The following is a 27,990-nucleotide window of genomic DNA, read 5'->3' on the forward strand; positions in this document are numbered from 1 at the left end:
GGCTGATGACACCTACCGCAAACTCGTGCGCATTGTTTTCTGGGAAATGTAGTGTGTCTTCTAGCTTCTCAAACACCGTACTGTGTAGATATCTGGTCAACTAGAACCTCGGTTTATGCAGTAATCATTTGGATATTAATTAATATGTTTTAATACATAGCTGGTGTGATGCTGATATGATATTCATAGATGAATGATGATTCCAGTAGGGACCTAGGTACATGATTGCCACTGTCATCGTCAGGCTTGCGTTGCGACAACGCCGTTTGTGTTGCCATGCCGTAAAACACTTTGTCCGACCTGCAAGTGAAGAGAGAGAGAAGGCCTAAAGCTTATAAATTTATAGACGATGAAAGTAGGATTATTAAAACGCACTTTCATTTTATAGACAGTATTATAGTCTTTCTCACGATGATCATAGACAATGTGGAAGCCTTGAAGTCGTGGCTGGCAAAACTCCTGGAGCCAATGTGAGTGATGAATTGAAATGACATTTAGCTTGCATGCTAGCTAGCTAGCCAGTGGGTTAGACTATCTATGGGGCTTACTCGCATCTGATGGCAAATTCTTGCACGAGTTAGCCACCATGGCCGCTAGCTTGCTGCTTTATGGCAAAGAGAGGCAGTCTGACTTTTCACTAACTTAAGAAATGGTATTTGCACACGGTGTAGTTTGTTATTGCCGTTATGTTTGTCGCACCGTGATCTTCAGGGTAGTTAGACATGTAGTTAGGCAGCGTTAACGTAACTTTATCACACTTCTGTAGCCAGCTAGCTAGCTGCAACAGATAGCCTAACTTACATGCTATCACTTACTGAATCCATGGGCATATTACTATGTACTTTATTGAATTATATAGAAGCTTAACCCACTAGAGACTTTTTAATAGGTTAACTTAACTGTGTCGTTTATTTGTTTTGAGTTACCATAGTTACACTCACATACACACATATTATCTCTGTCCCTCTTTCTCTCAAATTCAAAATTCAAAAATGCCTTATTAGCATAACAAGAGAACACTTATGTTATCATAACAGGGTGTAGGTTACAGAATCATTGTTGAATCCAGCTTGTAGTGAGCGAATGAGGAGTTGACAAAGTTATTACAAGCAGAGATGTTGAATGCAGTAGATGCTGTGACACATAGACACTGGTTGTTTAGGTAATGCAGTAAAAGTCACCCATTCTCTCATGGTATGTCAGGCTGTTGTATAAAGTGCTGCCAGGGTGCAGCACTCCCTGCTCTCTCCCAATAAAAAGGGGTGTTTTGCTTCATCCGGGAGGTTCTGGATGCCCATTGAGGAGGCTTTGGTTGCTTCAAATTTACACAAGTGTTTCTCTCTTACACCTTTATATTTCTCACATGTAGTTGGGGAAACGCAACTCTGTTTCAGACACATTAATCTCAGATTGATCACAAATTTTGGCCTCTTTAGGGGAGACATGTTTTCTGATGCCTGCCCTTTTCAATGGCTTAGTTGTGATTACTGAGTCTATACCTGTTTATTGTTTTCCTTAGATGTCCTTCAGGTACAGTTATCAGGTAATCTGCCACTGTGTACTAGTTGTTTAAGGTCACATTGCATAGAAGTTTGTTTTGAGAGTTTACAGTGTACTCCCAATATTTGAAATAGTTTTCTTTTTGTTTGCTTATAATTTGGTTGGGAATTGTCTCAGTACTTTCCTGGGGCTTGGTGTGGCTGCTAGATGTTTGTGTTAATAGCCCCAGGACTATCTTACCGCTTATCTCTTGGCATGTGAGGGCTTTGTAATGTTATGTGTTAGGGTTGCTTGCTTTCAAGTGGTTATACAATTTGATGGCTTGTTTCTGAATGTTTATTAGTAAGCGTTATTGGCCCAACTCTTATTGTAAGGGGTCTTCTTTTCCACTCTAAGCATAACTGCAGAATGAGGTATGCAGGGTTTCTGGGTGTTGATCCCATTTTATTAAGTCTTGCTTGTTTAGTGGACTGGTGAGGTAGATTTGAATTCTCTCTCTCTCTCTCTCTCTCTGTCTCTCTCTCTGTCTCTCTCTCTCTTTCTCTCTCTCTCTCTCTCTCTCTCCTCATTAAATGGTTTGGCTTTTCCTGTTGCATTATCTCTGCTGAACTAAGACACTGTGTAGCTGGAATTGATAATAAATCTGTGAAATTTGTGTTAACCTGCAGATGTGATGCTGACCCGTCTGCATTAGCCAACTATGTTGTGGCCCTTGTGAAGAAGGACAAACCGGAGAAAGAGCTGAAAGCACTCTGTGCTGATCAACTCGATGTCTTCCTACAGAAAGGTATAGTCTCCTCTTGTTTTCCATTGTCACTGAATGTAGATGCAATTTTTGCTAGATATCAAATATTGTTGTAGATCAAGAAAGTTGTGCAGTCCATCATACAGTGAACTGGAGAAAGTTATCTGTCTAACTTTCTTCCTACATCCCACAGTCAGTAGTGGCTTGCAGTCGAGTCACAAATCTCCTAGCAACCACAACTGGCAGCATCATGGAGGTCCATTAGAGAATATTCTGTCCATTAGAGGCTATCTGCAAATAAGGGCTAAATATATAATAACCAGGCTAGAAAAATAAATATATCTGAAAGGATATTGATATATAAATAAAAAATAAGATATTGGCACGGATTTAGGTCCATTCAGTAACATAAATAAAGAGTAAACAGTCTGATGAGGCAGATTTGCTTCCAATTTTAGGGAGGCTAACTGTGACACAGGAAACTGCCTTGTCTTTTGCTCTAGTCTCTGCTCCAAAACACTACAAGTTGTAGCTTGAGAAGAGTCAGCTCCATTAACCTAAACTTAGCTATCTAATACTAATTTAGCAAAGCAAATGGTGTTAAAGTTATTAACATAGAACCACTAGCCATTACTACTGCTAGTACTGCTTCTACTAGACACGTTGGCTGCAAATCAGATGTGTTAACAACAAGACAATGATCTGGCCAGATACTATAATTTGTCATCTAACAAGCTGGCATTATCTAAACAAAAAATTGATCAGGGCCTCTCAGTATCAAACATTTCAGAGTAGGAAATCGGTCCAAACAGGCTGGAAATTATCAGAGTGACGCAGATATGGCCCTACTTTTACTCCTAGGAGTGGGAGCATGTTATCAACATTCCTTTCTTAGGAAAGAGCTCCTATCTCTACCAGAATATAGAAGAGCTCCAGAGGTGTCCTAACCCATCCCAGCAGATGGCATTGAGATGACATGCATGCACGTTCTGTGGAAGCAAGGACGTGCTGGGAATGCTTGTGCATGTGCATGACAACACAGAGCTTATTAAAAGATATTGACTTGATCGAAATGGAATGCTTGTTATGACTGACCTTATCTGGGATGTCATCTCTCCATCTACGTCTAGATCTTGTGCAGTCTTTTTAAACACGAGGTGATTGGTTGTCTGAGGTGGTGGCACATGCTACAGCTGAGCAACAATAATTGATTTGTTATAAATTGGGAGTGATGTATCAAATGTATCAAATTTAAACCACCCTTGAACCTGCAGAATTACAGCCTACGCTAAACTGATGCAACAAAATCAAATATGTATTTAAAGTCCTTGAATTTCCTAAGTTCAGTGCGCCACATTGTGCAGTGTGCCCACTCAAGTAGCTCATTTGAATGCGCCACCTGTTGTCAAAACACTACAAAATATTTAAATTTGCAGCTCACAGCGTCATAAAACAGTGATGTGAAACTTTCTCATAGGAGTAGTCCTACTTCTTGCTGAGTGTGCGTGTAGGAAGTTTCATAACTAACTCACAAGTCCCACTCTGAGCTGAGGTAGGAGTATTTTTAGTCCTAGTCATACTCATTAGCGTGATTCCTAGGAGTAAATCTGATTGTTGCGTCATAACTACGGGGCTACTGTATCAGTGGTGAAGTGATCAGTTCCTAGTCAAATCAGCACAGAAATTAATTGTGTCTTGGATGGTCAAGTTGTACTTTTAATAGTGCAATCAGCTGTTTACAACCACTGTTGCCCAAGAGCTGTAGGCCGCTCATATGGCCACCAGAGGGTGTCTTACATCACCTGAAAGCCCTATTTTACCCCTCTCATCTCGTATTAAATGAAGCACCAACTCTTTCAACTGGTGTTAAGACATTACATCAGTGTTAATGCTTTCTTCCCTTGTCTGAGGTAATTTAATGGTTTTACTTATTAGATTTTAGTGTCCCACAGCACAAAGTCACCATTATACGTCTGCATAGGTTTTATAGGGTTGCTCATCAATGCCAATGGCTCAACAATTACTTCACCAGATTTCTGGCTTTTGAAACTCACTTTCTAGCCCGTAATCTCTGTTTTGGAACAAAAACTCGATGTTGTTGCAAATCCTCAGTTGCCGATGGAGGTTGATAAAACTGGCCACCATTTAAATCCCCAGAAACTTTAACCATTTCTGAGTTGGAGCACAGACTAACATCATGAGGCAGGGCTGTCAGGGAAATTAACTAACTCTGAAGGTCATAGGCCACTTTTACTATCAGAGCCCCTAGACTTTGGAATAACATGCTGGATTTCAGTGTAACAAAATGGCTGTCATCCTTTAAAATCACTTCCTAAAATGCACTTTCACATTTACATTTATGTATTGCTTTTATTGAGTTGCTTTTCCTATTGTTTCATTCCCTATGTTTAATTGTTTTTATATTTATATACCTGCTTTTATATACAATTTTTATCGAGCTGCTTCCCTATTTTATTTATTTTACTGTTTCTGTGTTCCTTATTCATTTTATATTTATTATGTGAAGAGCAGAGAAACATTAGAGTAGTGCGAATGATTCAGGAGAAATGTCAGTACACTTCAGTCCTCGGGGTCGATTTCTTCACCAAGGGAAAATGAGCAAGTTGGTTTTAGTGAAGGAATAAACCTAATTATATGATTCAACGCCTTATTGCAGAGACAACAGGATTTGTCGATAAACTCTTTGAATGTCTGACAACCAAGAACTACCTGGGAAACCCCCCTGCCAAGGACGCTCCCAAGGAGGAGGTCAAACAACCGGCCATCAAATCTGAGGTGGAGGTAAGGAGCCTTAGGGAAGAATTTATTGGCTACATTTGGCCATTGTAAATGAATAGCTGGCCTGTGATGAGTCAGTCTTGTCACATTCAAGCATCTCTAAAGTGGTTCTGTAGGTAAGTGTGTAAAGCATGGCACAAACAATAGGTCTTCAGTTTCCATTGAGAGCGCTGAGTAAAGCGCTTTGGATAAAAGCATTCATCAGAAAGATAAATATCTTGTGACGTATTATTAGACAGATTTTTTACTTTATCTTAATGTTTATTTATCGATCACACTGGTTTTATTCGTCCTCAGGCTAAATTTTAAGGATTTTTCTAATGCCAGGCCTTCTAATTTATTTATGCTCTTTTTTATTAATTCCTGTGCTATCTAGTCCTATGTTGCCTTGTGTCTTGTTTTATCAAATTCTATGTTCCTTTACCTTATTGTGTTTTCGTGTTGCAGTGCCATTGTTTTATTATTTTATCTTATCTTATTTACTGTGAACCACTTTGTAAACTCAGTTTTAGAAAAGTGCTGTATAAATAAAGATTATTATTATTATTGTTATTATTAGCATTATTACTATATTCAAATATCTTGAATAATAACCATTATTCTTTCCATACAGTGTGTTGGGGAACCATGAAATAGTGGAAGAGTTTAACTTGAAACTGTGTTTTTCCTCAAGGCTGAAACAGCAGAGGAGGAGAGAGAAAACAGGCGGAGGAGAAGTCCTCCAAGAAACCGCTCTGACTTCAATGAGTCCAGGTATGGCTCTGGCTCCAGGGGTGTGTTTCACTTCTGGTTAATCACAAAGCTTAGGCTAATATATATGCAGATACTTTTTGCAGATATGCCAGATGTATAAGACCTTAATTCAAGTTTTGTGTTAAGATTTCAAATACGCAGGGCCTTAATTTCTTCTTTGCAGACACCAGCCATATGGTTTTACATGGGCTAATGGAGCACACAAGAAAACTCCCCCTCCCCACATCAAAACTTTGTCTCTCAACTCTCTGTTGGGTCTTGATTACCTCATCTAGATAAACATACAGTTTTCCCTGTCACTGTGCAGGGATCTTATCATTTGTACATTTCTGTGGTTCAGTATTCAGAGTACAAACCCCCATGAGTCCTTAGCTTTATTAAGGCCCTGGTGTCCAATAGCCCGCCCCTTGTCTCTGACTCACCTAAAACAAAAACAAACAAGCAAATAAAAAAATACTTTCTATGACTGTAACGCTAAAATACAAAATGGGCTCAGTTCTGCAAATGCAAAGCTGTCATATCTTACTGTTTTTGGTCAGTAGTTAACTACTTCCTACTTCCAGGTGCAATACACAAATATTTTGCTATATGGACCTATGAGGATATATTCTGACCACAGTTATAAATATGTATTCATGTGGCCCGAGGCTGTATAGCCATTAGGAACCACATTTGCCTTTGCTTACCAAGGATTAAATCCTGCTAAAATCCCTCTCCCTACTGACTACTGATGAAGAAAAAAAATTGACTGCCCACTCCGTTATTGAAAGAGATATTGAATGAAATATTAATTCATATGTATTACCTGTAACTCATCAACCACACAGGAGCCGCGACGACAGAAGGCGAGACGAGCGCAAGCGGCGTGACTTCGAGCGCCACGGGAAAGGTGGCGGTGGCGGTGGTGGTGGCGGCGGCGGTGGCGGTGGCGACGCGCACCGCGAGCGGGAGCGGCACGAGCGCCGCAGGGGGAGCCCCCGCGGGAGGAGCTACAGCCGCAGCCGGAGCCGCAGCCGCAGCAGGAGCGGCAGCCGAGGGAAGAGCAGGGACAGGGAGCACAGAGGAGGCAGAGGTGAGAAAGCCAAACCACCTCCCTCCACACACACACACACAAACACACACACACACACACAAACACACACACAACACAGGGACCCAGACCCAGGAGTGAAGGAGCTTCTGTCAGTGCAGTTCACTGTTTGTTTTCTGCCAGTGTAGCCTAGTTATTGCGGCTGCAGCATTACTGTTACCACTACTACATTAGTGATGCACAGTGCAATGCCTAGGACTTCCCTGGGTGTGCAGTGCATAGAGGTGCTTAGGACCGTCGAGAAGAGACTGTGAAGAGGCTGGATGTAGCCAACTGCATGATTTTCTGTGAGATTTTTGGTCAGTGTTGCCTGAAGCCGCTACCTGCAAAGGAACAATGTGGACAGCGTTGCAGACACTTCAGTGGGGATTTAAATGCACAGACTGGAATTGGCCGTATCATCACCTGCAAGGTCGAGTCGATTTTCAACACTGAATGTTTTGCAGTGATGAGAGAAGTAGCTGCTTTAGTTTAGGTTTAAAAAGGCTCAGTTCTTTGCTTGTAGGTCTTACCATTCAGCTGTGGTCTGCTATTCTACTGTGGTATGTTTTCATGCTTTTTTAATGTATCCGTCTCTATTTCTGGTTGTCTCTAACAGACTTCAAGTCAAAGTTTGAGGCGGAGAGGAAGGATTCTGACGGCTACAACTCCTCCACCACATCCACCGCTCAGCAGCAGCATCCACCCCCTCTCCTGCCCCTGCCCACCCCGCCGCACCCATTTTCCTCCTCTTCCTCCGCTGGACTTTCAGTAGCTGGAGGTGTTCCCGTAGCAACGTCGGCTCACCTGCCCGATAGCACCACAGACAGCTGGTCTGGTTACTACGGCAACCAGAGGAAAGATGGTGGCGGCAGCAAGCCATTCAACAACAAGAGCGTATCACTCAAACAGCGTTGCAGGGACTACGATGGTAGGAATGGATTCAATCATCACAACCTGATCAAAATTAATCTTTTCCTTCCTTTTTAGAGCAGTCTTTTCTTCCTTTCTTCCTTCCTTTTCCTCCCTTCCATTCTTCCATCCTCACTCCCTCAAGCATTCCTCCCTCCATCTCAGAGTCACTTATCTGATATGACTTAATAGCTATTTGTATTGTACAAGCTATTGCTGTAGGGAGGTATTATCTATTTATTAAACTGGATGAGTATCACACTAAACCATTCAGCATTCTTTCAACTTAAAAAAAATCATTTGAACCAAATGTTGCGTGGCAGATGTAGCAATTTTGTTTTGTTCAATTGGAAATACTTACCGCTACATGAGTAACTGGAAAGTTAACTCTGGCTATTTTATAAACGCTACTGTTATTTTCCCATGAGGGTGGTTGAGTGCCTTGTTTAGTTCATCACTAATGACTCCTGTTTAGTGCTCCCTCTCTTGTCCCCAGAGAAAGGCAGGAGAGCAGGCAGGCTTACATCCACCTCTCCACAGAGACACAGTGGGTTTTATTCTTATATACCCCGCTGTCCCATAAGCACACAGCTCAGCTGTCACAGTGCTCAACCCAACCACCAGGGACCCCAGACCCTTAATGAGGCTGTTAGATAATCTGTCTCAGGCATTGCTGGTTTGAACTTGGACAATCCATCTTCTTGTTTATTTCTCTCTCTCACCCTAGTCTCGCCCTGCTCTTTCCTCCATTCTTATCTCTCTTTCACTCCCCATCTCTTCTCCTGACTCACTTGCACTTGATCATCAGGGACCCAACCCCTTAGCAGGATCAGATTACTAATGGATACTCAAGAGGACCTGGAGAAAAAAGTACCTAGAGGATATGTAGGTCTTGTGTAGAAAATATTTGGTTTTAGGGTGTCCTGAAGTTATAAAATATATTGATTTGAATTGTACAAGTTCTGCCATAAAAGGTTTGAACAAGATGTGACTTTTTAATTTTTTTAAATTCTTGTTGTTTTGCTGGTTTTGTCTTCAACAGTTTGTTTCTATCCATCTCTCTCTCTTTATCTCTTTCTCACAGAGAAAGGGTTCTGTGTCCGTGGCGACCTCTGTCCATTTGACCACGGCAACGACCCGCTCATCGTTGACGACGTGAACCTACCTGGCATAATTCCGTTCCCGCCCCCGCCTGTTATGCCCTCCGCCGGCCTGCCCATGCCCCCCATCACAGAGCCGCCCCCCTCCCTCAGGATGCCTCCGATGCCCCCCTATGGCCAGCCGCCACCACCTGGCGTCTTCCCTTTGACTGGTAAGTAGCGGCTTGGATATCTCTTTTTAAATGCGAATAGGAAATGGTCGCTGTCAGTCTACAGGGCCTACATATACTATGATGCTTCACTTTGCCCCAAGCAGGGTGGGAAATTAACACCAGCTTGTAGCCGACTGCTGGTATAGCTTTGCTGTGGCTGGCAGGTTTATCTACTGCAGCAGCCAGCTTGGCAGGTCAGCTAACATTCAGAGGTCCTATTTTTAAATAATTTGGTTAGTAAAACTGTGAAAGTGGCTGGTGACTGTTGGTGTCCATCAGCCCCTGTGGCTAGTGGACAAAAACAATGTTTGCCTCCACACCGCTTGTACCTGGCTCCCACATCAATTTCTCAATATGCATGTATTTGGCATCTTTGAAAAAGTATGTGACTACACACTTTTTCTGGCTCCACCACCCATACAGATACAGCTGATCATTGTTATTGTAGGTTAATAAGTGTGGAGTGGTGCAACGACTGATCAGAAATCACTTATTCTGGTGTAGCCCTTAATTTTAAGTGATACTTAATCTATAGCTGATTCAAGGCATCAGACAAAACACTGATAATTCTTGAGGCTGATTTATCTTGATTTATCTATATTTTTATTTTGAAAACGGGGAGTGTCGTTCATGGTTGTAATTTCAATTTCAGTGTCTTCGCTAGTATTTTTTTTTCTGTACAGCTGCAGTGCACAGTTCACCAAAACTGCATCCATCAAAATTACTTAATGCACTTAATTCACAATAAATGTAAAGAAATTTGTCCTGGTGACACTTACAGAGTTTCACAATGCATCCTCGCACAATATGGTACAAAGAATAAAAGGCCTGACATATAGCCTCGTACAAAGAGACAAAGCAAGACATACCATGGACAGTATTCATACAGTACATACAGGTACACAATAAACATATCACTCTAATGTTCTACAGTTGGGTGAGTTTAGGATAGGAATGTAGAAGAAACAGTAAGGAATGAGTAAGAATTTATTTTTTTTGTGATCCTTGTGACTAAGTGCAGAAATACTCACTTAACATAAACTACATTGTGGGTTATACACCCACCAGTCACATTGTGTTGGAAGAAAATGCCCTTTCATACCAGTGCTGACATGAGGCTGTGATGTGCTGGCCTGGATAATTCCTTTTCATGCCATCCTGCCTTTCACTTCCACAATTACAGAGCAGCTTTACCACATTTATTACAGCTCAATTTTCCACAATTTATTGATTGATTGCTCATTCAGCAGGATTTAAAAAAAAATGGTTGAGAAATCAATTTGGACTTAAAATACAGATGATAAAACAGTTGATGTTTGCTTTAATATTTCCCTTGGGCACATCTTAAATTGGAAAGAGGACTATTATGTAATGACTGATGTCAGTTTCACTCAAAAATAATTTCAGGCATCAAAATTCCTAAATGACACATGGGAAGCATTCTCTTAACTGCATACAGTCACATTATTGCTGATGCCTTTTTGTTTTTGGCACCCTTGTTTTCTTGCTTCAGCATGAACACAAGTTAATAAGCAAACCACTAATTCACTCCCATACATAATTAAACACAAAAGCGATGGTGGTTTAAAAACACTGGAGTCTAATTTAGAGTCTAATTATGAGTTTGTAATTGAAGTGGTTTGTCCTGCCTGTTGTTTTTGATTATTCTGGTTCTTGGAAGAGGTACTTTTATTGTGAAGTTAAAACACTGCAGGGAACAGGTGCTTCCACTTCCTGCCACCTCCATTTTTTTATTTTTTTATTTTTTTATTTTATTTAACCTTTATTTATCCAGGTTAGCCTCATTGAGATTAAGAATCTCTTTTTCAAGAGGGACCTGGCCAAGAAAAGCAGCACAAAGTTACAGATGCCACAGCAAACATCTCATCACATTACAGCATTATACACGATCAACAAACATTCAATGTTTTATATAAAAGCAATTTAAACTATGAGGAAAAACAATTACAATTTTCACCATCCTCCCTACCTGTAACCATTGTTTTAAAAACATTCAATGAGACCAGCTCCTGTAATTTCAGGTCCTTCTGGAGCTCATTCCATGACATAGGGGCTGAGAACTGAAACGCCTTTTTACCAAACTCTGTACGAGCCTTTTTTACATTCAGTTTTGTGAGCGTCGCCTTTAACCCGTATGATGAATACAGAATACAGATGATAGCCCAGACCTTGCTGTTGAAGTTTAGGCCTAAATGTTAAATCTGCAATATACCTGAGGCATTAGCTTGGGCTTGTGTCTCCCTCAGGACCCCCACTGATAGCAACCAGTGGGATTGACACCCCCAACCACCAATCGGCAATCACTTCTTCTCCTCCTATTGGACCGCCGGGCGTGGGGCTGCCGCCTACTCTTCCTCCTCCTCCTCCTCCACCTCCTCCACCTCCTCCCTCTTCGTCCTCATCTGTGTCTCTTCGTCCCCAATATGTCCAGTCTGAATGTAAGCAGCAATGCTTTTCCTATTCAGATTGGGACTGTGTCTTTTGGAGGCAATATTGCATACGGCTTTTCATATGTTTTCCCTTTCATTGTGAATTGAGTTTTCATTTGTGTTCAGAGTTAATTAAAATAGATGTTAAGTGTGTGCTCTTTATTTAAGTTTGCTATAACTAGTTGACAAGTTGCTTATTCTGGACTTTTAAGTAGCCTGTGTTTGTTTTTTTCTGCATCTTTTCATGTAGTTGGTTTTGTTTGGTGTCAGTGTGACGTTGCAGTGTGTGTGTGTGTGTGTGTGTGTGTGTTATGTGATCTAGCAATTTCTTCAGGCTGCAGTAACGGCTTTTGACCAGAGGGTAGCACTGTTTATTAACCTAAGAGAAAAGTGGCTCTGAGCAGTTGATTAACATCAACTCTGCTTAGTCTTATTCTGTTGAGTGCTTTTCCCATACTCCTGTTCATAAATAATTGCATTTATTCTAAAAAGTCAAGTCTTAGTTCAAATGGACTAGGGTCTATTTTTAGTTAATTGCAAACTAAAGTTTTAGTTTTAATTATTTGACCTTAATTCAACCCAGACAAAAGACTGCCAAAGTCTCAACTGTAATTAAAGGTCCTATATTATTCAGTTCACATCATTTCTTTTTAAAATACACAATGGCTCAGGATAATAATAATGTTCTTCATGATGCTTTGCAAATAAATGTAGATTATTTAAAAGGGTATTCAGTGAATAAATTAAGGTAAGGAGGGGGGGACAAATCAGTTCCCTTAAGATCATTACATATTTGGTTGTGTTATTAAGACTTTAATTCCATATTCACTATATTAAGGATATGAAGCAACTTACTATGTTTTCCCAACAATGTTCCTCCGAGGTGCTAAACTATGCAATTTTTGTAATTTTCTTAAAATTTGCTCATTTGTGTGTTTATTTCAATGTTTATTCTTCATCATTTCACTGAGCTGTATTTAACACTAGATGGAACAAGTGTCCACAGGATGCTGTCAGTCAATGGACAAACTGAAACTCAGCAACTTTAATTCCAGATTAATTTTTGCAAGAAGAAGTCATTAACCCAACCGACTTTTTAATTTATGTGGAACTGTTTACGTATTTATTTCATATTTTCATTTTATGATGCATATTACTATTATTCATTTATTTTGTTGTTTTTTTTTATGACATTTTGATGACCATTCAAAGACTGTTTGCTACTCCTTTTTCTAAAGGTCTGTGTGTGTTTATATATGTGTGTGTCTGTGTGTGTGTGTGTGTGTGTGTTCGTTCTTGCCCACTAGATAACTACGACCCGGAGGGCTACAACCCGGAGTCCCCTGCCCTGACCGTAGCAGGTCGTAACCCGTACCGTCAGTTCATTCCCCGGGTCCAGAGCCAGCGCTCCAACCTCATCGGACTCACCTCAGGAGAAGGACAAGGCTCCAGAGGTAGAAAGTACACACCTACTCACACTCACCTGCTCACCTTGGATTGTGTAGCCCAAACTAATCCTGGGCCCTATAAAACTTGTGTGATTTGGAAAACCGTAAATGTATACATAATTAAAAAGAAGGTAGATGCAGCAGAGTTTCTGAGCTGAGTAATGTGTGTTGAGCTTTGTGGTGGATACACAAAATTGATTATCATTATGATTTACGTGCGTGTCTGTGTGTATGCCACCCAGCTGCCAACATAGTGATCCAGACGGAGCCTGCCATCGCAACCAGCACTCCTGCCAGCAACGTGTCCCGGTTCAACACGGAGCAGGACAGCAGGAAGAGAACCATGGGACCCAGCACCGCCGAGGGGCCGCCGACTAAAAAACCCTGGATGGATAAGTAAGGCTTCAGAGACACACACCCACATTTGACAAGTTTCATTCCAAAATAAAATATTTACATTTGAAAAAACTGACGCCTCCTCGTAAGCGAAGATCACGCTTAATCTGTAATGCATTTGTGTTGCTGCAAACTATGTGCAGAGTTCTCTGCAAGGATCCCCAGCTCAAACATATTGAGATGAAACTGATTTAGATGTGGTTTTCAGTTATACTGTCTCAACAAAAAAAATGGTTGCAATTCCAGTAACCTGTTGAAATGTTTTCATTGCTAAAACTGACAAAAGAGCTGACAAAAAATGGGCCAAAAAGACATTTGTTTTAGTTAACGCATGCATTATCACAGCATAAGTAGAAAAAAAACAATGCATGTGATACCTTCATCGCAACATGAATCTGCAATGGAGCATACTCATGGTAGTGATAACTACATAAGTAATGCATTCGACAACTTAGAAAAGATTTGATAATAATCATATGACAGGCTTACTGCATAGGTTTTGAGTCATCTTAAGATTTTTGCTTACAAAATGCTTCCGTTGTCTAGGGTAGAGTCATCTGTGTTTTTGACCGAGTTTCGGTTAGAAAAGGTTGCAGATATTTGCAGAAATATACAGCGTTTTGGAATGAAGCCTTCATATGTATATATTTATAGTTTGCCCACTTAAAGCTTAGTGATCACCACCTTAAGTTTAGGAGGAATCACTCGTAGAAACATAAACCCACAGGGAGACAGTTTGCAACTGAAGAGACTTGAGACTTGCCATTGTAGACCCAGAGAGGGACTACTGCCTTCAGCCCTCTGGATGTGTCAGTAATGACGTTATGGCGTGGAAACCTAAAGCTGATGATAGACACTTTATATATTTATATTCACAGCTTCTTGTTTTGTTTGAGAAATGTGATGAAACTAGTTGCCAGTTGAAATTTGATCAAACTAATTGGTGCCTCACCCCATTTCCCAGCGCTGTTAAGGTGACTCATAGGCCAGGAACTTATCTTTTGTTTCTATGGTGTGACGCAGGTGTACACAAACACCTCATGGATAAGATGCTAGTCCATCGCAAGGGCTTACCCCTAATCCATCACTTAACGCTGAATGTCGAGCGATATCAGGTCCCATTTGTTAAGTACGACTGTAATATGGCTTGGCCAGGATAGGAACTGCAAACCTTCCAGTAGTGGGTCAGACATTTGAACCACCTGGCCATAGATCTGGTTTCCATTCCACTGGCTATCTTTGTTCGAACTCTTGCCCAAAAAGTTGATTAGCATGATGTTGTTTCTCTTTGTCTGCTTTTTTTAAAATTATTTTCTCACAAAATAATCCCTCTGCAAGCCTAAGTACATAGCATCATGATTTCTCTCTCTCTCTCTCTCTCTCTCTGTTTTAGGCCAAGCTTTAACAACCAACACAAGCCCAGTTTCCCCAAGAGGAACCACTATGTGAACACCAAGCTGGAGGTGCGCAAGATCCCCCGCGATCTCAACAACATCACCAAGCTCAATGAGCACTTCAGCAAGTTCGGAACCATTGTCAATATCCAGGTAACCGTAGTAAAATGTTTTATTCTGCTGTGCACCAAACAGGCATGGAGGAAAGGGATTTACACTGTTGAAGCGATTGTAAGACATTGCTTGAAAAAGGAAATATAGTCAAGACTAGTAGTAATACAAGTACTAGAACACTCAGAATCACTTATTTGTCAAATACAACAAGTACACAAGGGATTTGACTTGTTAAATTGGTTTTGAAACATTGCAAGACAGTGCAGTTTGACACACTAGGTGCAGGACAAAGCATAACGTGACCTCACACTCATATCTAGTGTACATTTCTCTCTCAGCACAGCTTGGAGAGTAGATGGCAGAGACCAGAGCAAGTCAAGTCTTTCTCAAGATCACAAAATTTAACTGCGGAAATATTTTAAATATTATCTGATTGCATTTCAGTCATGCAATTTTGGATTATGGCCTAATCCACTAGATGTAATTTGGCTTAGTCATTGTATGTTTGTTTGATGGGGTTTTTTTTTTATAAATGTGTTGACTTTATTTGTGCCAAAAAATAAATATAAGTAGATATTGGTGGCCAGCATTGACCGAGTCCATACAGGGTAGAATTTTGAGGATCTGCAGAGAAATTCATTTGTTTTGGCACATAAACACACACATGCTCTCCTCTCTCCATCCAGGTGGTTTTTGGAGGAGACCCAGAGGCGGCATTGATCCAGTACACAGCAAACGAGGAGGCCAGGCGGGCCATATCCAGCACAGAGGCAGTTCTCAACAACCGCTTCATTCGGGTGTACTGGCACCGCGAGCCCGGACCCACCGGCACCGGCCTTCAGCAGCAGGAGCAGAGCTCAGGGACCCAGGGGCCCGGGCCGGGCCCCGGGCAGGGGCCGCCGCACAGCAGCCTGCATAAGGTTAGTATAGGGAGCTAAAGACATGCTCATATGAAGCTGATTTATTTCATTAGTTTTGTAAGTTTAATAAGTTTGTTTTAGAAAGTCATATTCTCTTTTATGAATTAAACAGAGTCAAACATCAGTCAGATTAGAAGAATGCCACCAATAGGAAAGTTAGTATTGAGTGCTGATGTGTTGCCATAATGTTTTACTTTATGTAAAATACCAAACCATTTTTTCCTCTTTTATTTTATCCGCAGGCGATCAAGCAGCACAATCCAGCGGCTTACGTGTTGAACAAGACTGTACCCAAGCATCGGCTAGCAGGAGCGACCGGGGCAATAGCTGCGAGCAAGCCGGACAGCCTGCACCCGACCACAGACCCTGTCGCTGTACGTTATACTCTCCATGTGTGTGCATGTGTATGTGTGAGTGTGTTAAATGATGCCAGACCTGGGTGAAAATGTACTTGCAAATAAGCCTTAGCATTTGTTTTAAAATGCCAGATGGGTGAGGCTCACTGAATGTAGGTAAACCCAGGTAAGCTGTAAAGTATATTGAGTTACCTTTCAGTTGATTTGCACTTGATTTTCCTGTGATTGTCTAAACCTTCTGGCACTCATTGCATTATCATGTGTGGCAAACCATGCCCACTTAAAGCAGGTTTAAACAAACACCAAGAATTATTTGCAAATACTATTTGGTCCAGGCCGGATTGCATGTAAGTTATCAACCCATTATCAATGTCAAAATATCAGATGTCCCTAAAGAAAATCAGACTGTAAGAGGGATACAGGAAAATATGTGTTTGCTTTGTTCCTAAGATATGATTTTCATGTTTGATTTGTTGGCGTCCATGTCTGCAGCCGTCCAGCAGCCCTCTCTGTTGACCTTAACTGTGCTGTTCTGTCTCCTAGGTGGCGTCTGCACTGACCACCACCCAGAAGGGCCCCTACACATCGCCACCCCTCAAGTCATCCTCCAAGAGCCTGGGGAAAACTGCCAAAGCACTGGAAGCACAGGAGGTCCTCAAGAAGAAGCAGGCATGTTGCTGTGCACTAACCGTACAACCTTCTCATAGATATGAATGTACATTTGGACTGGTGCAGCTCACTGGGTAGAGAGTGACGGGTTAGCTGTGTGTTTCTCAATGGGACCACCCATGTTTAAAATGTAGGCTGTCACGTACTGTAAGGTGCTATGAGTGAAAGTGTCCACAAAACGGCATATGATTTGTTATTTTCAACATTTTTTTTTTTTTTTTTTTTTAATCTAGGAGGCGTTGAAGCTCCAGCAGGACATGAGGAAGAAGAAGCAAGAGATGTTGAAGACGCAGATTGAGTGTCAGAAGGTAAGAGGGGCATGTTGCTGATGTGACAGTCCATGCAGGAATTGTTGAAGGACAAAACTACAATTAATTGTGTGTATTTAGTGCGAGACTGGTTGATATCAGTAACTCTCATGATCACCTTCCTTCACTTTCCTCAATTCAATTTCCTGCAATTCTCCTCTCCTTCCTTTTCCCCCCTGCGCTCTCTTCACGCTTGCCTTTCCTCTCCTATTCCGCTCATGTCATCTCAACTCTGCTATGTGCTTTCTGTCCTCAATCCCCCTCTGTCTACCTCTCTTCCATACTCTCCCTCCTTTTCTGTCCTCCTCCAGGCATTGATAAACCGTGTGGAGAAGAACCGAGGGATGAAGCCTGAGGAGAGAGCCAACATCATGAAGACGCTGAAGGAGCTGACAGAGAAGATTTCCCAGCTGCAGAACGAGATGAACCCCGCCTCGCAGGCCTCCAGCGCCAACCCCAACCACAACCAACCCAAGACCAAGACTGACGTAAGTCTGGTTCCCTTTAGGCCACGGACATGAGGGGTGCAGCACCTCCCTTAAACAGAAATGGTGCAAAAACAGTGATTCCCTTCATGTGGTGCTCTAGATAATGGTGTGAATTAGGGGATAATTTGAAGGAAAATAACACTCAATCTGCCCAACACCAATTAAATGATTTGCTTTTTTCATTGACTGGCCTGTTTAAATAAAGGGTAAATAGTAAAAAAGAAATCTATTCCCTTTGTTATATTTAAATACCCAGGCTCACAACGGCAAGTTGATATTATGAAGTAATTAAAAGTATTCATTTAATCTTTTTGCTTATTTATTGCTTCTCTTTGGGACTCAACTTCATTTGAAGGGTTGAAAGGGGTTTTTTTTTAAGAGAGAGACTAACTATAGCAGAAGCCCTGGCTGGGTCAATTTTGTGTGCCCTGTCCCCTATTTTATTAAAGAATCTAATGGTTTGTAATGTGTGTGTTACATAATGTAACCATTTGTTTCTGTCAATAGGCCCAGAAGGAACTTTTGGATGCTGAGCTGGACTTCCACAAGAAGATGAGCTCTGGAGAAGACACAACTGACCTCAGGAGAAAACTGGGACAACTGCAGGTGGAGGTAGGACTCACACTCACACTCACTCACACACACACACACACACACACACAGACCATCGACTTGAAGAGACAGCCAGTACAGTTACACACAAGAGTTCAGAGACACGCACACAAACAAACACATACACAAGAGATAGGTATCGACAGCGATCAGAGGATCTTGTCGTCAGCATTTCTCTTGAAAGTTGAATTTGAAGGGGTGATAACCAGGAAATGAGGTGAAACACATCGGCAGATAAACCGGCAATCTGTAGTTGTGATCTTTAAATATTATATCAGTTCCAGAAATCCCCTGTCAGTGAAGCCCTGCCTACCGAGGCTGGGACCGCTATAGATGGAACAAACGCACGCGCACACACACACACACACACACCTACACACACCACTTCTTACTGGAGAAGATTATAGTAGAACAGCAAAAGGTTGAGTTAGTAACACAAAGATACTTTAGACTGACATACACACCCTTGACCTAAGAGAGGGACAGACAATACAAACACAATTCTCAGTTGTTCAATGCATTTTCACGTTCTAGTTTTAGCATTCTTGTTTTAGCAAGTCAAGGAGGAAAAGCAGAGAGGAATCAGTCTTATTCAGACCCGAGTCAAACCGTGTTCGCAAATAATTTTTGGCGTTTTATTAACCTACCAGGACAGTAAGATGGGTGGGGTTTGCCACACTGGGACACATAATTTGAAAAGTATACTAACGTACACAGACTTAAAAATACTTGACTGTGATTGTCTAAACCTTTTGGCACTCCTTGTATCATCCTGTGTGGGAGAAAAAACCCCAGACATTTTGTATTCCAAACTGATTGAAGTAAATGCTCAGAATTATTTGCAGATACTGTTCAATCCAGGTCTGGAGGAGTTAGGTCTGGTTGGACAGAAGATCGTCGCAATGCTTTGTTTGTTATTGACTGAATAACAATTGTTTGGTTGAGATATGATCTTTGCAATGCAAAATGAAACCTACCAATGAGTTCACACAGGCTTGTCCTCCTGTCAGGCTGTTTGCTTTTTATGCTATGTGCAAGAAAATCAAAATAACTTGTTTTTCTATTATATACAAATTTTTTTATATAAAATAAAATGTAAGTGTAGCAATAAAATACCACAACAACGGTATTGTAACAGTGCATCCCTCTCTGTGAATCCATACTTGTACATAGGTATTGGTTGCTTGTAATATGGATAATATGGAGGCATAGGAATTTAAGCTTATTCTACTGTTGCAAGTCTCTGTAGATAAGAGCATCAGTTAAATGCCTGTATCTTGGTATAGGGTATACTGTCCAGCTCTATGTTGCATCCAAGGCACCATGGTTGTCAGCTCAGCTTTGCCTCACATCTCCTCTCCCATCCAAGCTAGCAGCAAACACACACACACACACACACACACACACACCTACACACAGACGTCGTCGGCTGTGTCACAAGATCAGCCTCCTTAACAAGAACATAGCTTTTGTTAGCAACACCCCACCTAGCATTTTTTTCTCCCTCTCTCTCTCTCTCTCTCTCCCTCCCTGTGGGTCTTAAATTAGCTGGTAGTTAAAAATGCATGTCCCTCCATCCATCCCAACCCAACCCTCCTTCTGCACATTAAACTGCAGCCACTTAAGCAAGCCCAGAGGAACGCCCGCTAACGAAGCCAAATCAGACACAGGTCCTACACTGATGGAGCCCCGTCTCATTAAAGTTTGAGCCGTCGGTCCTTGTAAGAAAAATCGCGGGATGACAATTAGTGGGAGAAGTGAGGAAGGGACAAATGGAACAGAGAGAGGTTGTGAGGTTGCGGAGCGGTTAGGAAGCGAGGAGATGTCGCTTTTAAAAAATGGAGGAGTGACAACTAATGGTGAAGGGCAGAGGGCGATGGAGGGAAGGAACAAGAGTGAGGGGTGTTGGGAGTGTGGAGGCTCTGAAGGTTTTTAATGTAGTTTTTTCCGTGAACATGAAATCTCCTGTATGAATTAAGATTTGGTTGATTAATTTTGTGTCAGAGTTGAGAAGTGAGGAATACCACTGCAGTTTCCTTGCGTGTTTGCCTTCACACTACCTCCTGCTTCTTGTTTGCTCATTGAAAAGCAACACCAACATCGAGGCAGCGCAGTCTGGTTCATAGTTTTTCCACATCTGTTTCTAATGATTTTTTCAACACTGCCAGATGGCACCCCTCGTGTTTTGTGTGTGCATGCTTCTATGTGTGTGTTCATCATAAAAGCATGTCTCTAAGGACTTTACAAAGAACAAGCCTACCTAGATCTAACTAATCAACAATCAATTGCAGTCAAAATTATGCAATACAGCAGGTAACAAAATAAATGTGTGAGTGTGTGCATGCAAATGTGTGTGCCCAAGCACATGCATGTCGCTGTTGTCATGTGAAAACCTCATAACTCCAATTTTGGTGATTTTCATGTTTTAAATTCAGTTGAAGGATTACATGCTCCACTGTGATTTGACAAAATTCTACCCTCCTTGGTCTGATGAAACCCTTTCATTGGATAAACTCAAAAATATATGGTCAAGCTTAACCAAGGCTGCTTTTCTTGGCTTGACATTTTAAAGAGATGATATGTATTTAAAAAAAAAAACAGCAGCAGGTCAGTTGAAGGATAACATTATAACAAACCAAAAGAAACGTTTTGATGTTAAACTTATCAGTCCCTCAATCCATCCTCTTCCAGGCGACGCGGCTGGGTCTGATCCGGCCTCCGGCGGGTCGGGGCCGGGGCCGGGGGAAGTTGGCCCTGGAGCCCGGAGCGATGCACATGGGCCGCGGCAGGGGCCGGAGCCGGGACATGATGCCCCGCGGTGGGGCCATGAACCGCATGGTGGTGGACCACAGACCCAGAGCCCTGGCCATCCTGGGGGTCACTCAGGAGGAGAAGGAGGAGCTGATGCCGCACTTTGTGGTGAGAGCAGGACAGCATGTAGCCTGGCAATAGGAGTTTTGTGATATCCACCGTTTGAAAAGGAAAAATGTTTCCATTACAGATTGTATACTCTTAATATATATATTTTTTTTAGAGGTATTGATTGAGGTTTTAATATCCCATTGATGAATCGCCCACTGATGGGTCACATGTTTGTCGATGTATAACTTATTTGTTGATGTATATTTGTTTTTTTTGTTGCTTCTTCTAAGCTAAAAATCCAGGAAACATGGAATCATATTGTAGATGAGAATTGCATTGATCAGTTTGTAATCATGACAGTTGTAGCTTTGCTGTGTATTCCACACACCGACACAGGGTCACATTAGTTGCATAACGCCGGGTTCAGACTGCAAGCGGAAGCGCCGCGAAGCGTCAATTCTCATGCGAGCAGGAGCCTGGCTGTTCACACCAGAAGCGCATTTCTCCGCGCCGGTCACCAAGCGATTCTGCTCTACAGGAGGAGAAAACCCCGTGGAAACAGGCTGTAGCTGCTGACATTGTCTTCCAACAGCCACCAAAGCAAATCGGTTAACATGGGCGCCGAAAGGAAACTGGCTGCGCTTCGCGGCGCTTCCGCTTGCGGTCTGAACCCGCTGTTAAGTCATCAAGATAACAAGATGCATAATTTCCTTTTGGCCTGGTGACAGCTTGAGCTTATTCATTGTTGGAACACACGTGAGAAATGAGTATAGAGTGCATACTGATTATTTTTTTTAATTTTGTCTCAGAAATTTGGTGAGATCGAGGATCTCCGTGACCAAGACGCCACCAGCGTCGTCATGACCTTTAAGACACGAAGCGAAGCAGAGAATGTAAGTCATATAAACTCAGTCTCTGCCTCTCTCTGTTGCTCCTTCTAATCACATAAACTAGTAAGATATTAAAATGTTTTGTAAGTATGAATTGTAGGCTAATTGTTTTTCTCCCGTTTTGTTTTCTAGGCAGCAAACCAGGGGGCTAAGTTCAAAGGTCGCGTGTTGCAAATATCCTGGTACAAACCCAAGACTCCCTCTGTTGCAGCTGAGCCAGAGGAGGAAGAGGCTAAGGAGGAGGACAATACGGTATGAAGCATCACACACATTTTGAACATTTAGAACAAGGTTCTACCATGTAATCATCTAGTCGCATATGCACCTACAATTACATATTCACCACCTAGAAAATTGAATATCACGTTGCACATGGGCTCCCTTTTCAAAGTAAGAAACTTTTGGAACCTTAAATTATTTTCACATATTCTACCTTTTTTTTTTTTTTTTTTTTTTTTTATATTCTTTCCACTGCTTCTAAATGTTTCACTGTTGCTCCCCATGGAAAAACAGGGCAAGCCTCTTAGTACTAAGAGCATCTTACCCCTTTGAGTAAAAAACTGCATTACTGTCATTACTTCGTACTGTAATTCCAATTAGCCTTTTTTTTTTTTTTTTTAAACCACTTTTTTAAGTTTTTTTGAGGTTGCATGCTCCTTTGTTTGCAAGCAAGTTTCATGACCCCAGGGTGTATGCAATCCTTTCAAAACATAAGCGAGTTTGCTAGCACAGCACCGTATCAGTCAAAAGAACTAGAGTGGCCAGGTCCTGGCTCTTTAGAGTTCCAAAAAGGGCAAAAATCATAAAATAAAAATAAAATTACTTCAATCAGCTCATGCAGCATGATCCAAGTGTTCTGAAGCCAAACGATGGCACTGTGGGTCCAAAAGTCCAAGAGGAGATGATGACCAAATTTTCAGTTTTGGATGAACTATTCCTTTATGTACATTTTTGGTGTCAAGGTGCCTTTTGTGACACCCAACCAAAGTTTTCTTGCTTGAAGGGAAGGTCAGTGGCTGGTAGTTCTCACAGCCACCTTTACCAGCTAATAACTTGGGCTTGGTGCTTTTTGAGTTGATTTTAGAAAGTGACAGTTTTAGGTTCTGTTTTTTCTGTTTTGTTGTGTTTTATTATTTTCTAATTGTGTCCCAATGATAGTCATGTCCGTCATGTTATACAATTTTACAACTCATTAACAGTTTGGTTTTGTACAGTATGTTAGCTGTATTTGATGTGCATTTTTATTTGATGTCAGTCACCCAGTGTCAGTAATATCCTCCTGTATGTACTGTATATTGCTTATGGTCTTTGCTTCCCTCAGTGATTAGCTATTGAGGATAATATTAGCTAAAAAGATAATGTGATCCCTTTTCCTTGTGCCCCTCCACAGGGAGGTCAGAGGTCAGGCTCAGCTACAGAGCAGGAGGTGGTGGAATTGAGTGTCTTGCTCCAGGACACTTTGGTAGAGCAGATACTTTTCGATACAGAGTTTGAATCCAGATCCTCCAATGCAGGGTGGTCTTTCTACTCAAAATAGTTGGCTCAGTTAGCTTGCTGCTGTAAAATAATCTGGGTGACTACGACTCTTATTTGTCTTAAATCCCCTAGTTTTGTGAAGCAAATATATGATGTGATACAAAGAACCAAGACACTAAAAGCCGCAGTTTGTCTTTGGTTACAGCCGTTAAACATCATTTTGGCTGTCCAGGGAACTACAAAAATAGAAACTTCTTTTTTTTCCTCTTTCAAACAGAAGGAAGTCAGTTCTTATTTGCCTGGTGGTGAGGAGGAAGAGGAGGAGGAAGATGATGACGAAGACGACGAGTACGAGAGCCGATCTTGGAGACGATGAAGGCAATGTGAACCGTCTCAACCCGCTCTCCAGAAAGACCATTGGTTATTTTTTCCACGTGCAGATTAAAGTCAATACAATGGAACTCACATTTTTTTTCCTTTCCAGTATTTTGAGACTAAATAATTTTAGACTCTAATCAAAGTAAAAACAATGTATTTTACTTTAGTTGTTTGTGTAAAGAAGCTTAGAGGGGCAGACAGTTTTTGTATCCCTTGACTTAACAAAAATTATTTAAAACATCTCACTTTTGCTGAGAAAGATAAATGTTAAGTTGTTCTTATAAATAGAAAATCTATGTCTGTAAGTTTCAGTGTGGTTACCAGATGATTAATATCAGTAATGCACAACATTTGTGTCTACTGTGAATAGGTATTTTTATACATATTTAAGCTATCTCTTTTCTCACCACTTTTGAAAAGTCTTGTCCTCGGTTCAGGGACAGCCATTCCACCACCGATAAAAAGTTCTCTGTCGCCACCAGAGATCTCTATTTTTTTTTCCCATTGCATTAGTACACCGTGCCTACCTATATTGGCACAGTACGGTATGGTTTTCCATTTCATTTTGCTCACAGTTCGGTTTGGTATGGGTACGCCCAAAGTGGTAAAGCATCCAAAATTTGATGGTGGCCCCACTTTCAAAAGGGTGCTAGCATGGTTACATGCTCGTTTTTGCATGCTGCACTCCTACACTAACAGGCCCACCCTGCTCAGCACCAAAGGGTGTCAACACTATACCATAACCGTAGTAGAGCCAGTGCAGGTACAGAACGATACCAGTGCAATAGAAAAACCCTAACAATGTTTACAAATGGCATCAGTAGCAACTATTGCTGCGATGTCCATGCGAATGAGATACAGCCTAACTGTCTTGTAGTGAAATATTCTAATTTTCCCCACTCGTATTTTGTTGCTGACTCAGTATCTGGTGCCACTCTCTGTAAATATAGCCTGGACACCCAGGAGGGTGTTTCACATTTTCTAAAGAGTGTGTAACATTTTTCGCTTGTTTTATTCCTCCAGTGTCTCCTGGTCATCCAGGTGGCCTGACAGGACAAGGATCAGATCACCCATGTCAAAAATGTCTGAGATCCATAGACAGGTGTTTGAATGTAATACTGAACAGTTGATTTTAATATATAATTTTTTTTTTTGCCTTACATAATCAGCAGATGGCTGAATTTTTACAAGATTTGTGATTTACTTTTGTAAATTTTGTAAATGTTTGAAAGAGAAATTACTGTTGATACTTTTGTTTTTGTTTTTCATTTTTAGTCGTTTTGAATGAATGACGAAGTTGTGTCAGGTAGAAGAGGTCATGCAAGAGTGCTTAGCGTCTCTGCTTATTCGCAAGAAATTTGCGTTAGTGCTAAAGCAGGCTTTGTGTTGTTACTTCACTGAAACGGTCATCTAAGTAGCACATTTCATTTTTAAAGCAACATTCAGAGCCCCTCTGAGCTGTGGAAGACACTTTGTTGAAGGGCATTGGGACTCACACACCGCTCACAATCTTAATTGTACATTAGTGCTGTTTTGCCTGCATCTGAAAAGAGGCAGACAGTGCTTTAAAGCCACTCTGAAAGCGCAAGCGTCCGCTTTTCAGAATGTGCTCATTTGATGAAAAAAAGGTATATTTTGTATTTTGTCTTTACATATACTGTAATTAAGAATCCTCAGGGTGGGAGGAATGAAATTCATGAAAGTTAAGATGGAAGTACATTCGTGGCAAGTTAATTTTAAGTTTTTGTTTGCTGTTTTTTGTTGTTTTTTTTGGGCGACAATTCAGAAAATTTGATCTTTTAATGCTGCTCTGAAACAGATAACTATGTTTACATGCAGCCTAATAATCTGTTGATAGAACCAATTTATAGTTTTTCCAGGCCAACTGAGCTGACCATATCCAGTAACCTAACTAGTCCGAGTGAAACAGCAAAACGATGGCTGTATATTAACTGCCAATTCACTGCAACAGTCTCATAACTTTACACAAAACTGTGTGTAGATTGATATGCAGATTTCTGCCTGCATGTAAATATAGTCTGTAGCTTTGACCTGAGAAACGTACTTGCTAAATTGTAACTCTAGAAATATGGGCAAGAGTTTCTCAGCTGTAGAGCAGATGTTGTTTTTATTTGTTATTTAACATACACTGGTACCGGATGTGAGAAGGTGTAGAACTTCCTGAGAATATACGCAGCGTTTTGAAACATAACACTTTTTAGCTTTGCGATTTTCCTCCCACCTAACGCTGCTGGTTGCCCTTCTGTTTGGATTGCATATCTCACAGAACTGTAGACTGTCTGATAACTCAAAGGCCCGCTGCCAGTGACCTCGTTACCCCCCATGTAAATTTCTAAGCTGCTCTGAAAACAAAAAGTGAAAGTCTGCCCGCCTCCACTGTCCCAGTCAAAATGAGGTTCAGGTGAACAGCAGGTCAATCTGGGCGGGATGGACAGCTGAACCTTTTCCCCTTAGCAAGAATCAGTTGTTACTCCCACTTTGGTAACAAATAATTAACTTAACGGATAAATGATTATTTCTGAGGTTACTGGCAGAGAGTTTTGTAAGGACAACTCTATACTGGCAGGTTTCTTGCTTGTGTAAGTGAAGATTCAGAGAAAGTCTCTTCCCCACGTTTTGTACTCTATGCTACTATGTATGCTACTATGACACAATAGTGTAAAAAATGTAAAACATTTATTGGATAATAGTTTTGGATTTGTTACTGTTTATATTTGCAGGATGTCGATGTATTTTCTTGATTTATTTTGTTTGTAAAAATGGATTTCTAATTTACTAGCATGTTTGCTTTTGCCAATAAAGATGGAGGAATGGGGTGCTTGGAAGATGATCAAGGAAAAAAAAAACCAAATCATTAAAATACAATTTGAATTGGATATAAGAAAAAAAAGAACATTTTGAGTTAAAGAAAAAAAAGAAAGAAAATTGACCAAAAAAAAAAAAACTAACCCCAACATTGGTGAGGAAAGAAACCATTCCAAAAAATATTACCTTACACCGCTGTGTGGTCTCTTTTCTTCATTTTGCATGTTATCTGCTGTGTTAGATTAGTGGTTCCCAAAGTGGGGTTGGGAACCTCCAGGGGTGCATGATGGGTTTCCAGAGGGTCCTCGGTTTAATTTAATTATCATTTCCCTCTCTAGAAATTAGCAAAATTAGAGAATGTAGCCTAGGCCTATAGGCTAAAATTGACTGTTCTGATCATTGATTTCACTGCCTCTTTCCCATTCAAAGTCACCTAGAGATAGTCATGTAATTATGTGTTAAGTCATAATATAAATCATCTTTGGGCCAAAGTGTTATCAAATGGAGTCTAATGTTCATCTAGTTGGGGGGTTTATTGATATGGAAATAATCGGGAAACCTTTTGCTGGATTGTTTACACTCTGGCCTACTGTATTTCCTGCTGGTAAACGTTGCAGATAGTACGATTTTATGTGGTGGGGCAGAAGCCTTATAGTAGACCTAAGTAATGGATAGGTGGGCTACATGGGGGTAATGCCCTCTTATTATTGTTTTCTTAACTATGGAGGAGGCTATAGGCTATCATATCAGGTCATTTTTTCGCATCGGCCGTCCACGTTGACACTCTTGCCCTCAACAAATCCCTCCGCAGTGCAGTAGCCTCTGTCGCTGAGTTTAATTCCAGCGCCCCAGCGACTCTGACATATTCAAATATCGTTGAATAATACATGAGCGTTTCTTACTTTAGGAAGTCAAGTGAAAACACTCAGAGTCTGTTTGACTTAATGCAAGAACTGTCGGCTTTCCCCCGGGGAGGGGATGTCAAACCGGGGCCTCGACGGCGCATCGTCCTTGGCGGATCCCTTGTCGTTGTGGTGGCGGAGGCCCGGGTGAGTAACACGGCGGTTGGCCGTTGGCGGTTGGCGTCCACTCGTCTTCAAACATCGCGATAAGTCAATCACCTCACCTGTGTGGATGACTAGGGCTAGCATACCTTTGATGTAACGTTAAGCCTAAAATGTAAAAATCGAAGTAGCGGCAATTCTACCACGATCTTCTCCACGGGGATGTATAAAGTTTCATCTTATCTTACTTCCACCAAGAAAACTAACTTTTCTGCCATTTATTTTTCTTTTCCAGGCTAGTTTATGATT

At 41.3% G+C, this 27,990-nt stretch overlaps 1 protein-coding gene across 1 annotated transcript; it reads left to right on the forward strand.

Annotated features, from left to right (window-relative positions):
- The first annotated feature begins 312 nt into the window (after window positions 1-312).
- Window positions 313-26,857, forward strand: rbm27 (RNA binding motif protein 27). The gene is made up of 21 exons (XM_071512344.1): window positions 313-470; window positions 2,169-2,287; window positions 4,923-5,047; window positions 5,718-5,797; window positions 6,625-6,869; window positions 7,486-7,797; window positions 8,863-9,090; window positions 11,358-11,549; window positions 12,848-12,994; window positions 13,231-13,384; window positions 14,778-14,931; window positions 15,579-15,812; window positions 16,055-16,186; window positions 16,712-16,837; window positions 17,071-17,145; window positions 17,457-17,633; window positions 18,141-18,245; window positions 20,937-21,164; window positions 21,917-22,000; window positions 22,130-22,249; window positions 23,751-26,857. The coding sequence occupies exons 1-21, from the start codon at window positions 412-414 to the stop codon at window positions 23,847-23,849; spliced, it is 3,195 nt and encodes a 1,064-aa protein (XP_071368445.1). The 5' UTR covers window positions 313-411; the 3' UTR covers window positions 23,850-26,857.
- Window positions 26,858-27,990: the final 1,133 nt, after the last annotated feature.

Source organism: Centroberyx affinis, unplaced genomic scaffold (assembly GCF_046629955.1).
Source record: "Centroberyx affinis isolate AG114_WGS23_722 - 3 ecotype Tasmania unplaced genomic scaffold, CSIRO-AGI_Caff_v1 ptg006246l_1, whole genome shotgun sequence".
Taxonomy (NCBI): domain Eukaryota; kingdom Metazoa; phylum Chordata; class Actinopteri; order Beryciformes; family Berycidae; genus Centroberyx; species Centroberyx affinis.

Bases quoted from the DNA above. Each gene is read 5' to 3' on its own strand.
- rbm27 (XM_071512344.1), top strand. From the start codon at position 412: ATGATCATAGACAATGTGGAAGCCTTGAAGTCGTGGCTGGCAAAACTC. The intron at 9,091-11,357 runs GTAAGTAGCGGC...TGTCTCCCTCAG, and splicing joins TGGCGTCTTCCCTTTGACTG to GACCCCCACTGATAGCAACC. The intron at 17,146-17,456 runs GTAAGAGGGGCA...GTCCTCCTCCAG, and splicing joins CGCAGATTGAGTGTCAGAAG to GCATTGATAAACCGTGTGGA.